We start from the raw sequence: 15,325 nt of genomic DNA, 5'->3' as shown, positions 1-15,325 counted from the left end.
TAATAATAATCATAATAATAATCAGCATTTAACCTACAGAACACATTTTAGTGCAAAACTAGTTCTGTGTAAATATAATTTTAAACAAATCAAGTAATCATTGAAGACGAAGCTAAATGAACCACTTAAAGAAAATCTCATCTACCAATTTACATGTTTTACATGTTTGTGGTGATTAGTGTTTACTTGTGTGGATAAGTGTAAAAACTGCAGCTGTCTAAAAAGTATGAAGAATAATTAACTTGAAAATTACACATTTTTCTGTTAAGATAATTAATATCTGCTTTTCATTCATACTGTAGTATTAAAATTTGAATTGGAATTGCATGTGGGGTGTTTCTGAACTGTAATACTTCTCTGTGCTGGCAATAGTATTTCAATCTCTCTTAAAAGGGTCATCTTTCTTCAGGGGCGAGATTCTCAAAGCTCCCAATCACCATTAGCACACACTAATACAGTTTTCAAATTGATTATAATAATACTATTGCAAGCAACAAAATAAAATGGCTCAATTTGGCTCAAAAATGGCCAGTTTTTTTGGTGCTAATGATAATTGTGGGTAAAAAAAAGATTCTATCCCAGGGTGTTACATGAAAGCAAAAACCTTACTACCAAGACAGAGTATGCTGATACTAAAAGGCCAAGTCTTTAAACGCTTACACACTACACAGATATTGTTCTATTTATAATCACATAGTTATTCTAGTGCTTGTGCTTAAATAGATACAGGCTAAAGATAATGCATCCACTGCAAGTCTAGTAATCTCTTTGAGAAGTGTCTTCTTCAGTATTACTACAGAGTTCATTTCTTAAGCATCAGGCTTTCAAATTAGCTTTTAGGGGGATAGGGAGTGCTGTTCTTATATAGTTAAATCAGCATTTATTAAACCAGTATAACTATAAAAATGTAATATGATTCCAACACTATACTTAATTTTATCAAGCTGTTTTTACTTCAGTTTAACAACACACAGGACCAGGAATAATCTTAAAAAAAAAAAAAAAAATTAAATCAGGAATACTGCTTACAAAAACAAAAAGTTCTAATTATTAATAAATGTATAAAATAATAAAACATTTTCAATATGAATCAGTTTATCATGCTTCTACAATTTCTGTTTTAATAGATATGAAGTATGTATATGTATATATATATATATATATATATATATATATATATATATATATATATATATATATATATATATATACATATATATAAATGATAGTGTTTTATAATACCATTCATATTGACTTAGTGGAAGTGTAAACAGGTTTCAAGTAAGATATGAAATGCGACGGACTTCAGTTCCCCTGGTGATCCGACCTCTGACAGCTCCTGGATGGAAAGCTGATTGGAGACTTTAAGGAGAGTCTTGCAGCTCATTTCCTAAATCCGATAGTTCAACTGAAAGAAAAGGGGATAGGTAATCGCTAACAGGCTTTCCCATACACTATAGAGACACAAAGAGTGCAATTTCTTAACATGCAACTGGCCAATGGCTGTAATTGTGAAACAGCGTTATTGATTATAAGACAGATTCATTTAGAAACTGGATATGCCAACGAATTATTATTACTGTTGAATAGGTTTGTTTCCCATTACTGCTTTATTTGTAAATATATTTGTAACGAATATGCAAAATGCAAAATAGTTCTGCAGTAGTTTCAAAGTGCACTGTGATATTAAATCAAAAAGTTAGTTCCTAAGAAAAGTAAGATGTAAGGTTTCATTCCCACTTTACTCTCCTGGCATGCACATATTTATAAACATGCATGAAAGAGGCTGTGATATATATATATAGAAGCCAAATATGACATATGGAACTATTTATTTTAAATGGATTCAGGTTAATATAATGAAGCCCATTGATGAATTGTGCAACAGGTTTTGTTTTTCTTTGTTGCTGTCTAGCTGCAGACGCTGGTTTCTGGCTCTGTGGGGTGGAAATATTGAATGTAAAGAATAGGAATAATAAAATACAAGCTCGGTACACATAGTTTTATCTCAGCCAAGCAGGGTTGAGATCTCATTTCTTTGCTATTTCTGGCCCACTGAGACATCAGTATTTGCAACTAGTCAGAAACAAAGAATACATTGAAAGTTATCTCATACCCTATTTACACAGCCTAATGATATGCGATTATCATGCTTTGAAAACGTGATTGTGAATGAAGTGAATGCCAATGACATGGTTTAATTCAAGCTGATCTTTCAGCAGAGTGGATAGAATAAGAAATCCTCTGTTTTTGTCATGTTTCACTCTTCAAAACACTAAGTAGTTCAAGCGCAAATTATACTTTAGTGCATCTTAAACTGGATGGGTTTGCTGCATGGGTCCTTACTTAGCAATTGCCGAAGAAGTGCCGGAACGGTGGAAGTGAACGATCTGCCACTTGCCGTCACGGCGATGCCAGATGCGCGTCTCCTCTGACTGTGCGGTACGCGGCAGACCGCTGCTGTCAATGTACTGGGTGATGCGGATATAAGCAATGCAGGCAGCTTCCTCACCAATCAGGTGGATGTGGGGGTTCAGGATTGTGGTGTGGACCGGCTTACTGTTCTTAGACCACACTGAAAAAAGAAGACATTTGAGCTACATTTCGACAAGGCTTCGACATTCAAAATATGCAAGTTACTGGAATTATTGTTAAGGAATTTAATTTTGAATATACATGTTAATCATGTGAAAAAAATATGGTTATAAAACAGAATAATTCATCAACTTAAGTTTGCTTAAAACAATCAGATCTTAGTTTGATACATTTTGCAAGGGTAGCCTACTGCGCTCACATCAATATTTACTATAGCTTAAATTCCCAGGATTTAACCAGTTATAAAAACTCAGTTGCCTACAGTTTTCAAAATAAAATCGATGGAAGTCAAGTCCCTCCACCAGGTTTCCTAGAGCTTCGGGTTCAAAAGCGGTGACACTCGGGTCGCACATCTTCCTGAAGAATAAAGCAAGTGACAAATGATTAACATCAAAATGAGTGAAGGGTGAGAAGTCGCTATACTGATCCCCTCGTACAATTAATAGTGTTTTTATTATAGGGATCCCACCAAATAGTTCAAAATCTGGACATATCGCACTTTCCCTGGAGAAAAATAGTGGTATGAACTTGATGTACTGGATAGAGAACACAATTTTACACAGACCCCAAATCCAGAGGCATGTCAAGAGCAGTTCTCTGCTTTACAGGAAGTGCAGCCGTTTCAGAGGGGCATTATGCTATTGGGATCTGCTATATGTGAATAAACTGCAGTGGTGAGAACGTTTTTACCAGGGAGTCCAAACAGGGATTCACAATAGTCAGTTCAGGACAAAAAGCATGAATACAGAACAGCAAAGTCAGTTTTGTTATAATAAGAAGTCAATGTTTCGTGTCTGTATAAAATAAAACAACTTACGTGTAACACTCAAAATCCCCATTGCTGATAGCTTCAATCAACTGCTCTGTCACTTTAATAATCTCCTGCTTCCTCCCTGCAATTGCAGAATAGGGTTATTTGTGTACAGGGAGTTAGGTCTGCTACTAGATATTGTAAAAACCAACTGCATGCAATTTCCAAGTACTGATGTTTATTGCACCCTGAAAGGAGTTTGTAATCAGAAAAATTACACATTTGTTTCCCAGTTTAAAATAACTAAAATACTCTTTATGAATGAAAAATCTACAAATGTTATCTGATAACAGCTGTTGTTCACACTCAGGTAAATGAGGATTGAGAGATTGTTGGTGGACTCTTAATCAGAAAAGATTATGATATAAATCTATTAAGATAGAACAGTGCATATATTACTGGTGTGTGTGTGTGTAAGATACACAATATGTGGACATTCAAGGGCACTTATTTATTAAATGTCTACAACTACGTGCTAACATATGACCATATATGTGCTGTTAACAGTAGGTTAACATACAGAATATATATAAACCTATTTAAGAACATAAGAAAGTTTACAAACGAGAGGAGGCCATTCGGACCATCTTGCTCGTTTGGTTGTTAGTAGCTTATTGATCCCAGAATCTCATCAAGCAGCTTCTTGAAGGATCCCAGGGTGTCAGCTTCAACAACATTACTGGGGAGTTGGTTCCAGACCAATGAGGAGTACATTTACAATGTACCCCTCCTCTCCCCCTCTACTTTAGGCACTTCAGGCCTGATTTTCTGCATAATGAAAAATATATGCATTTTTAAAAATACTAAAATAAACCAAATACATTAAATGTTTTGACTAGAAGCCTTTTTCAACTGAAGACATTCAGCTGAAAAAATGGAACTGTTTGTCACTGAATTAATTTAGTTTCTTTTAGTGTTTCAAAATTTATCACCATTGTGTGTTATGTTTATGTAGCTAAATGTACACCGGAACTCCAAGGAACAAGCCGCTTTGGAAACCTGACTGAGAGCAAAAAAATAATCTTTGAGAGCAGACAAAAAAAAAGAAAAACTCACCGTTTTGGCCATAGCAACACAAAGAGGCACCATGCAAACAAACCAAACCCACAAGACATGAACTGAGAAGAAATGTGTCCTGGGGATTGTGGCGCTGCATTTGATACCGGATTAATTCAAAGTAAAAAAAACAATTCACTTCTTTTTTTACTCCTGTTATAAAAGTGTTAATGGCTTTTCTGTGTTGACACACATACCAGAACTTCTTCCTGCCTGTAACATTTCACAGTTTTGTTTGTTGAGGACATCACACAAAAATAACCCAATAGCTCTATTGTATCAGACTGTCACAGCACACTTTAACCCATACATGCCAACAGTCCCTATATGATCGGGACAGTCCCGATTTCCTAGCAAATGTCCCGCGTCCCCGATGCATAGGAAGAGTCCCGATATTTACACATAGAAAAAAAATTATTCTGCACAGTAGAGTTAGTGAAAACCACATGCTCTTAGGGGCAGCAGTGTGGAGTAGTGGTTAGGACTCTGGATTCTTAACCGGAGGGTCATGGTTTCAATCCCAGGTGGGGACACTGCTGCTGTACCCTTGAGCAAGGTACTTTACTTTACTCCAGTAAAAACCCAACTGTATAAATGGGTAATTGTATGTAAAAATAATGTGTAAAAAATAATGTAATTGTATGTAAAAATAATGTGATATCTTGTAACAATTGTAAGTCACCCTGGATAAGGGCGTCTGCTAAGAAATAAATAATAATAATAATAATAATTTGTGCGGCTGACACATCTGCTGATCACTAACTTACCGGTATACAAAGGTAAGATCGCTTCATTGTGTTTACTGTCATGCTGGTCGTGTGGTGTTGAGTTGAGGGGATACGTCTATTATATGATAGAGTGTTTTTTGCATATGACCCCTCCCATGTGTATGAAGCGTTTAACACCTCCCCCCTCCCAGGGGACGAGTGTCCCGCGAAACAGTTTCCAAATGTTGGCAAGTATGTTTAATTAGTCCATATATTAATCAACCAGTTGAGCTTGTTGTTAACAGTAAATGCATTAAGGGCCCTTTTAAATTAAAGATGGTAAATGTATGTAGGTGTGTGGGTGTGTATGGATGTGAAAAGTCAGTGCTTATGAGAAATAGAGAGCCCTTCCTATCATTTTGAGTCTGTACTCATATCAAGCACATTTCATGTTAATGTGCATTTACAAGCCAGATGGAAGCATTGATTTTCCACAGCAAATTCTCCCGTTTGGAACATGGGCAAATCTCAGGCTTGAGGTGAAGCTTGAGGTAATACTTTATCTACAGTTTACAGTTACTCCAACAACACAGTCAACACTACGAAAAGTAGGTCTGGATAAAGGTAGTGAAAGGATCATCCTTTCTAAGGGTTGTGTGAATTCACTGGGCAAGGACACAGAGACAGTTATTTAACATTATCACACCCAGTGAATTCCCACAACCCTTAGAAAGGCACCTTTCACACATTTTTGGCAGTGGTGGGAATGCCATGTGTGTAAACACAAGGGGGAGGATATGTAACAGAGTAGAGGCTCTGCACATGGGGGCACGGGTGTGTGGGTGTGCACGTGTGTGTGTGAGAGTTTGCTGGCTGGCAGCCATCTTGGTAAAGGAAGCTGGAATCCAGATGGCCAACCTTGCACAGCCACATGACATGGTATAAAAACAAAGGACTGCTTGTTTGGAGAGTGTGTTGGAGATAGTTCAGTGAATGTGTGTTGCCCAGCCTGAAGAGAGAGAGAGAGAGCGAGAGAGAGAGAGAGAGAGAGAGAGAGAGAGAGAGCAGTAAAAGTCAATAACAATTGCTATTCATGCTGGTTCGCACCAGTGTGATACTTGTTAGTGTGTTTTGTTTAGTGTTTTGTTTACTTTGGCCATTGGTTTTCTGCCATGCCACTCTCAGTAGGCAGTCTACATGCTGCTGATGACAGTGTGCCGGAAAACAAACAAAATATAGCACCCAAGCTTCGGCTATCCCGGTGTTCTCTTACTTTCTCTCTATCTATCTCCAATCTATGAAAGGCGCAATATAAAAAACACATTGTATTGTATTGTAGTGTATTGTATAAGGATCTGAGGCACCTCTAAAGTGGTCTGCTGTGGATCGCCTGAGAAACTGTTACTAGACCGGTTCCACAGTCTGCAAGCAGATCCAGGATTGTAATCATGCAATTTGTAAATGAATTGCAAACAGCGCTAATGATAAAAAATACTGCAGTCAGTTGTTTGTCCCGTGTCTCAAACTGATGGACTGTCTTGGTTAAAAATAGAAACATAATGAAAATAAATATTTTGAAAATACTGTTGCTTAACAGTCTATGAAACGGTTCACTACCTCTGGTATCCTCATCCTCAATGGTGGTGTTAGTGCTTTCAGAGGATTCCTGGAAAGAAGATATGAGCACAATTAGTCTCTACTTTGTTCTCCTTAAACAAACATGTTAATTACGCCACAGCAAACCCGAGAGCTGAACTCACACATCCTTTGTGAGTGCATTTTTTTCCCCAAAGGAAATAAAAAAAACACCAAAAAATTGCACCTCAAAAACAAACGGAACACAGCCCCTTTTTTTTCGTTGGTTTTGAGTGGGAAAAAAGTGCCTTAGTGTGAATTTATAAATGTGGTATAAATGAACAAACATTACATTAAAATGGAATGTTATAAAAAAGAAAGTCCAGCTCCATTTGAATTATATTGCATTTTGCAATAGTTGTGACTTAGAAGAAAATCCTCACTCCTCTGTGGTGCAAGCCACCACACGCTGTCAAGAGGGAATAGCACACTCACCATGAGCTGGACGCTGGAACTGGACTTCCTTTTCTGGAAGAGAAACGAGAATAAGTTAGACAGGAACAGGTAGAAGGTAATGGAGACGGAGAGGAGGTAATGGGAGACAGCAGAGCCAGAGAGCTCCATTGTGTTTCTGGTGTGTGTGTGTGTGTGGCTCACATTTGAGCAAAAAAACAAAGAAACTGGTGCCCTGCCCAAAGAGGAATTCCTTTTAATCAGAGAACGTGCTGCTGTGACATGTTTTGCTTGTCTTGTCACAACCTGTTCTGCGGGAATTCCCAGCGATTCCCTGAATAGATTCCTTTATGCTCAGAGTTTACGGTTTGGCTGTCAGTATTACTGGGGCTGCTTGAAAGCTATAGTTTGTTTTTGAGTTGCAGGGGATATCCCAGCACTAAAATTAAAGTGCTTGAGATTTAACATGCCAAAGTCATGCGAGTAGTGCTAAATATCCAATGTGGCTATTGGTTTTCACATTGCAGGTTGAGCTTTAGACCTCTCAGTACAACCAGGCCAGCTTTTCACGATTGAGGACTCAAGGTTCCACTGAAATTGAGAAATGTGATATTACAGAAACACACAGGGAAATGACTATACACTTTAACTGTATTTACTGTGCAGGAATGGTCCTATACATACCTCAATGTTAAGGACTTTGTGGATTACAGAATCATGAAAACTAAATCCATACCACTCTGTAAAATAGGTCTTGCATTTTATATTTGTATTGATTGTTTTAGTACGTACTGGATACTTGGTTGCCTTTTCAGTACTGTGTGAATTTACATTGTTCCACAATTTCAGCAAAGCCTCAAATTCAAGCAGCTAAAATTTGCTTTAGATAAAACTAAATAAACTTGTTTCTGCAGTTATATTTTTTCAAATTCTGACACTGAAAATAATTTCTTGCTTCAATCTTAAATGTCAAATAAAAAAATGATATGTGGATTGTTTGTATGTTTATTGATTTGAGCCCTGAGTATGAGATATGTAGCCACTTGCACAGTAAATGCGCACCATCACACACATTCTGTAAGCGTTAATAAAGGCACTGTTCCTCCCTACCTTCACCCCATCGTTCTTCTTGTTAGCTCCACTCTTATTCCCTGAACAGAAAATAAGGATAATCAGTGAGACCAGGAAGGGAATAAACCCCCAAAACAGGAAAGCAAACGGCATTGTTATGGAGCCAAAGTAACTCAGCATTGAATTGACAGAAATCCAAAGAAATCCAGAGAAGTCTGAAATGCTGCAGCCTTTTGTAGTCAAATTATTATTAAAGAAACTGCCGACACTGGGTCCACATGTCGAACCACGTAATTGTTCTGAAAAATATGCGTATTTCCAATGTTAGTTTTCCATTTGTAGTATTTGTTTAAGAAATTCAAAATTGCTTGTCCGACAAGACACACAAGAGACCTCCTGCTTCAGCCTTCAGAAGCTGAAAAGAGACCAAAGAAGAAAGTAAAACCAGAGACCCAAGAACAGCCTGACAGGGGACTAAATAAATGCATCAGTATGGAATATTCCAATGGTTACTCTATAACTGGTTAATTGTGCTATACTACACTGCCCCGTTCAGCTAACCGCTGTATCCTCGTTGATTCCTTATGGTTCTGGTTTGCTTGTTTTATTTTTATCAGAGAATTTTAGACCAACCTCTATCGGGTCATATGGTCCTCGTTCTGGCAGCAGCCCTATTGACAGCATGATAGGCAGGTGACCCTCAGTCTCAGGGGCTTGGTTTCAGTCCAGAGGCTTATCATGCCTGATGGTGGGGCATCCCCTGAATCCAGGCCACTGCGTAATTCAAGGAGCTAATGATAAGCAAGGGCCACTCACATTTGCCCCATTAGTCTGTTAGAGGGGGTATAAATAGAACAATAAGCTGGTTCTAAATCCCTCGGTGTGCTTTTCTGGTTCACTGGAACACAATTGTGGCAGAGGTATTAAAGGTGGGTTATTTGTGTTGACATTACTTACCCATGATAGCTCAGATGCCACTTCTTGTTTACAGCATGCTTGTGCCTAACTTAGAAGAGCCACCATTGGCTTAGAACAAAACCTCTATTCTAAATAGACCAATACAACAGAGCCACAAGCAGGTATAACTGTATAATCACATTTGTGCTAAATATATTGTGACTAGAAATCCATTGTTCCACATTATGTACAGCACAGAATCTCATGCTCCTGCTATATTAGATACCAGGCTATAATGGACCACCAAGTCTATTAACACACCATGTATAGTCATTAAGTTCTTCCTGAGCTTCTTTAACACTCTTCCACGTGCAGTGATATATTCTTGAGTGTGCTCTGAACATTAAAAACATCTTTCTAAAGATGGCAAGCACACAATCAGTCATTTGCAACAATGCTGTATACTTGAGAAAATGACCACAGCACAGAAACATATATTTTGTTCTTAATTCATATTTAAAAAGTCTAATAAAGCTCTGATGCATGCCCACAGCATGAGGCCCTCACAGCAATGTTTTTATTATACAGTCTTAGTTATCAGGCTCTTATAGTATATCCAAGGTAGGACAGTAGACAATGTTGAAAAGATTATGTACTTTAATTTTTATCCTCCAAGAGCAACAATATTATTTCAAATTGGGATAAAGTTTACAGTATGTCACTGTGGCGGGGACACCCTGCCCGGTGCATATTTTGTTTATTGTTGTATTTGTGTTGTATTGTTATTATTTAAATGTATGCATTTGGGCACTGTTGTTTTAGGTAGGCAGGGAAGGGTTAATTGCCTTCCCTGCCTAATCACTTCACGTGCAGAAAGTGTCTGAGTCTGACTGAATGATTAACAAGCAGTTGAGCGCAAGCACAGCTGCATAAAAGAGGCAGGAACCATCAGTCTAGGTTGGGTGTTCAGGGAGTAAGAACGAGAGAGAGAGAGAGAGAGAGAGACGTGAGTGAAAAGAAATGGAAACAATTGCTACTCGTGCTGGATTTGGACCCGCACAATACTGTTTTTGGATTCTGTGTTTCGTATTGTCTGTTTGTTTTGGCCAACATGCCTTGTGGTTTGTTAAGTGTTTTTGTTTTGTTTAAATCTTTTATTTAATATAATAAATACGTGCATCAGCGCTTCATCCCGCAGTACTGTGTCTGTCTATCTCCTGGTCTGACGTCACCACCAAGCCATCCATGTGACAGTCACCTTTCTTTATAAAAAGATTTATCGTGGTATATCATTGTAAAATCCTAACATGGTGTCTACATTATGAAAACATTGTAAACTCCTTAATTACTGGAATAAACCTTCGTATGGGTTGCTACAAACCGGCCAATCCTAACAGCAGATTTTTTAAATTTATTTCCAATACAATTTAGTTTCTGTAGCCCTTTATTATACTTGTATCTCTCTCCGTGCTGTGGTGAGATTCAGCTGTGCAATTCTGTTCTTTCCATTCTCTGAGAAAGCTGCTCAGATAGCTGTCATAACAGGATTAAACTAAAGAGTCCCTCCAATTAGAAGTGCTGTCAGTATGCAGACATGTAGCTCAGTGTCACCAGTCAAAACCTTGAGCAGGAGTGCAGGGATTCATCTCCTGCAATAATGAAGGGGCAGCCAACTATTTTTTAACAGGTCATGGCTCTTTAGTAATAGTCCAACGCATGGACAAGGTTGTGTAACTGTTTAATTAAAGGGTGAGTGTTTCGTTTAGCCTGTCATTCTTGTAATCAGACTGTTAGTTATTGGTCAACAATTGCTAGTGTTAATTTATAAAAGTGAATTGTTCAAAAGGACAGCTCCAAGCAAAGGGAGCACAAAAAATATACTATAAATGTTATTAAAATGCAATAGTAGATCATTATTAATTAAAAAAAATCTTACTGTGTACAATACAATGTTACAAAAGGGTAAATTCGGAATTCCAAAAAGCCTGCTATATAAGTCAGAGAAAAGAAATGATCCAGATGGCACCAATATAAGTGGGCTGCATTGACAGGCCTTTTCACCAGCACTTTTGTTATGGACCGCTTTTAAATTCTGTTGAAGAACCATTATTGCACAGATGGTAAACAAAACATGAATTATATTATATATTGTATACTATATCTGTGTGTTATGTAATTTTGCTTCGTTAACACGTCTAATTGAAGGTCAGGGACACCAGCCAAAAAATTACCACTCCAAAAAAATCATTGTTACTCTTCCACCTCCACTTCTGTGAGAAAGTGGTTCAGGCCCCCATGTTTATTACAATCAGGCTGTCTCTCTTTTTAATTTGCCAAACTGGAGTTGCCTCGAGGATGTGAAATATGCTAATTTGTGTTGTTATGAAATCCTCTGACTCAAAGCCACTGCCTATGAATCTCTGCTTTGAAGCAGCAGTGTCCGCTCATGAAGCTCCCCAGGAACAAACTTAATTCCATTCCTTCAGCAATGAAAGCATGTGTCTTGGATCAAAAAGTAATGACCATGTGTCTTGGATCAAAAAGTAATGACCTCCTCTGATCTCTCTATCTCCATTGCTCTGGAATCTACCACACTCTCTCCCTCTTCCTCAGCTAAGAATCTCTGAGTCACTTGCCGATTCTTCCTGAGCAACATACGATTAATCCAAACCTTTCTCACCAACTACGCCACCTAGCTCCTGGTCCAGGCCCTGGTACTCTCCTGACTAGACTACTGCAACTCCCTCCTGGCTGGCCTCCCTGCGTCCGCCACCCGTCCGCTCCAGCTCATCCAGAACTCCGCTGCTCGCCTGGTGTTCTCTTTGCCTCGCTTCTCCCACGCAACTCCACTGCTCCGCTCACTCCACTGGCTCCCGATCACCGCTCGCATCCAGTTCAAGACTCTTGTACTCGCCTACAGATGCCTTGACCAGACTGCACCCAGCTACCTCCAGATCCTCATCTCTCCTTACACCCCCACTCGACCTCTCCGCTCCTCCTGCACTAGAAGACTGGCTGTACCTCCTCTACGCTCCCCTGCCTCCAGAGCCCGCTCCTTCTCCACCCTCGCCCCGCAGTGGTGGAATGACCTTCCTACAGATGTCAGGACTGCCCAGTCCCTGACCACCTTCCGGCTCCTCCTCAAGACTCACCTCTTCAGACAGCACCTGTAGAACTCCTCTTTTTCCTCTGGACACTATCACTCTTCCTTAAATGTGCTTTACTTGCTCTTATCTGCTCCCTATTTTACTGCATTTATTCTTGTACTTTAGATTACTGTAATCTGTCAAGTGTTATTTAATCTGTAGTATTTTGTATTTAATTATATCCTGATGTAACTATCACTGACACTGTTATCTGCTTTTGTCATACTTGTACTTGCTAGAACCAAAGTCATTGTATTTTATCTTGCTCTTAATTGTATTAATACTTGTACTGTGATTCTTGATTTTTGTTTATGACTGTAAGTCGCCCTGGATAAGGGTGTCTGCTAAGAAATAAATAAATAATAATAATAATAATAATAATAATAATAATAATAATAATAATAATAATAATAATGGATCTACAGTACTGTGTGTGTAGAAGAACTTACCTGAAAAGTTTCTTGTCGCCAACATTGTAGTGAGGATAGCTCCCTAAATTAAAAGATGAAAATGGTGAAATAAAACAAGAGAGGAATTGTAAACCTTTTGGTACATGGATTGCTGATTAAATAACAGTTTTAATCATAACTGTTCAACAAATAGGTAAGATAGCAGCCTTTTATATTCAGACTGAGGATTGTATCTGATATGCAGAAATGCAGCATACTATAGCAAAAAGCCTAAATTGTTCAGTACATTTTTGTTTGCTTTCTGAATTTGCTCCAATTTTCAATGAGCAATAAAACATGTGGAAACAGGATTCAGTGTCAGTCACCAGGAGTCCTCTGTGAATCAGCACATAGGACTTCTACTGTCTGATGAATTTTTCGTGAAGTACAGTAAGACTAGATCAAAGTAAGAATTGCAATTGCTGCTGTAATGCAAACTCTTAAAAATGATGAAATGAGGGATCGAAAGAAAGAAGGAAGGGTCACTGCCACTGTACCTTGAGCTTCCTCCTCGCATTGAACTTCTTCAAGCATTCCACCGTCTCCTGTCTGTGCATGCAGGACGCCACCGTGGAGCGATGCTGCAGAGATGGAAAAACAGACATGTAAATGCTGGGTAAACTCATCTCAGAGACATGATCTATAAACTAATGGGAATCATCTCAAGTTACACCCCAAACATACCGAAATCCAGGGGTGTTTGAGAGACTCTGCAGCAGTAATACGCTTTGCAGGGTTAATGGTTAGCATCTTGTTGATGAGGTCCTTTGCTTCAGGGGTAACGGTGTCCCACTCTGGAGAAGGGAACTGAAGAGAAGAAGTAGAGTTGACTATACAAGAGATGGCACTTGCATTTAAGTTTTGTCTCACATTAAAGTCGAATTAGTTTTGAGCATCATTTTTGAGAAATTAGTTAATAAATGTACACTCTGGTATGGAAAAGTTTCAATTGTAGTTATGTATTTAATCCTGCCATCACTATAATCATGCGTGTCGTTATTAATTAATGATCTGGTAATTGGTTGTCTTTTCATGAAGTTGCTGTTTTGTAATCTACATAATTATCACTCACATCATAAGCTCCAGCCTTGATCTGCTGATAGAGTCTGTGCTGGTCCTCATCCCAAAACGGTGGATATCCAACCAGGAGGATATATAAAATAACACCTTAAAAAGTATGACAGGGACCGATAAAGGTGCAATTCGAGTGTAGTGAAAAACCTAGCACTCAGTTCAATATATACAGTATATACAGCTGGCTCTTTGAGCTAAAATATATATATATATATATATATATATATATATATATATATATATATATATATATATATATATATATATATATTGAACTTGCCAACTGACTATAACAAGGCAACAATTCAAATCTAATTACATGTGAAATACTGGCCCACAAAATAAAACTCACTAGTCATTAAGGACACTATTAATTCTGTTTTGATTAAGTACATTTTACAAGTGGGCAACTGTTCAAGACAATTTTTATAGAAGACAATGATAGTCTAAAAGAGATTCTTTAATATCAAAATGTACTTATATTATCAAAATGATTGAAATGACTCCAGAGTTAAAGCTTGTGAATAGGGCCCGTTTGGTGTGTATTTCCTAGTGATTCGCAAAGTGACACTCAATTCATGGTGAATTCCACACGTATTCCAACCCTTGTTCATACAAACTGCCAATGATTGTGATGTGGTGCCCTACTATCTTTAGGCAATAAAACATTGGCCTGATAAATATAACTCTTATTTCAACCTGCTGATATTGTATCTGGGAGTTCAGAGAAGCTGTACGATCCCCTGTGCCCTGGAAACCCTTAGCAAGGTCTATCAGTGCATACTTCCCCAAGCGTTCACCTGTGCTTTTTCTTTAACACGTGCTGTCAGATTTGAGAATAGCTCTTTGAGCACAATACCATATAGGGCTCTGTGCATGTCCCAGCCAAGGGGCTGTGCTTATGTTCTGTCAGAGATCTGGTTTGGACAGGAAAAGAAACTGTTCTGTTATATTAAGAGTAGCACTTTTCTTTTAAGAAGTTTTAATCATAGAAGGAAATCCTCTCTCCTCAATGTGTTGGTACACCACAGTAAGGGCATTATAAACTATTCTCTCCATGATTTAAATGAGATTTGTGACCCCTGCGGGTAAATCAGCAGAAAATAAAGGAATTTGATTATGATGATTACACAAATATGTCTTTATTTTATTTACAGCAAGCCATGTTCCTTCATATTGTGTCTCAGTCTTACAGTAATTATTTATGTATGTGTATTATATTGGTGCAGCTGGAATTTGAACCCACAAGGTCCTGTTTATTTATTTATTTTTTAAATGAGAAGTTTCAAATTCTAGAAAGGTATAGTAATGCTGTAACATTTACTGTGGAGGCATGACCAAGGAAGAACGTCCACAAATTAAAGAGGCCTGAGCTAATACAGTCCTGGAAACTGGTGTCCAAAATAGGGTGAACAGTGCAGTAAATAACCCCTAAAACTAGCATTATAATTCTATAACAATAAGTTATATAATTCCACACACTAATAAGGT

At 38.1% G+C, this 15,325-nt stretch overlaps 1 protein-coding gene across 2 annotated transcripts in view; it reads right to left on the bottom strand.

The window, feature by feature from the left end:
- Positions 1-1,195: 1,195 nt before the first annotated feature.
- The window catches only part of LOC117413376 (calcium/calmodulin-dependent protein kinase type II subunit alpha), a 71,755-nt gene continuing 57,625 nt past the window's right edge, over positions 1,196-15,325 (bottom strand). Inside the window, exons 9-19 of one of the 2 annotated variants that reach the window (XM_058996722.1) lie at positions 13,833-13,927; positions 13,445-13,567; positions 13,258-13,341; positions 12,761-12,803; positions 8,308-8,348; positions 7,240-7,272; positions 6,787-6,835; positions 3,413-3,488; positions 2,858-2,952; positions 2,347-2,575; positions 1,196-1,408 (exon numbers count right to left, since the gene is read on the bottom strand). In XM_058996722.1, coding sequence (XP_058852705.1) covers positions 1,405-1,408; positions 2,347-2,575; positions 2,858-2,952; positions 3,413-3,488; positions 6,787-6,835; positions 7,240-7,272; positions 8,308-8,348; positions 12,761-12,803; positions 13,258-13,341; positions 13,445-13,567; positions 13,833-13,927 — 872 coding nt within the window. In that variant the 3' untranslated portion in view covers positions 1,196-1,404. The remainder of the gene's footprint in view (positions 1,409-2,346; positions 2,576-2,857; positions 2,953-3,412; positions 3,489-6,786; positions 6,836-7,239; positions 7,273-8,307; positions 8,349-12,760; positions 12,804-13,257; positions 13,342-13,444; positions 13,568-13,832; positions 13,928-15,325) is intronic. The other variant, XM_058996723.1, reaches the window with a different exon arrangement.

The sequence above is a fragment of the Acipenser ruthenus genome, chromosome 23, assembly GCF_902713425.1.
Source record: "Acipenser ruthenus chromosome 23, fAciRut3.2 maternal haplotype, whole genome shotgun sequence".
Lineage (NCBI taxonomy): Eukaryota > Metazoa > Chordata > Actinopteri > Acipenseriformes > Acipenseridae > Acipenser > Acipenser ruthenus.
The sequence above is the reverse complement of the archived record's forward strand: the minus strand, read 5'-3'. Positions and strand labels throughout refer to the sequence as shown.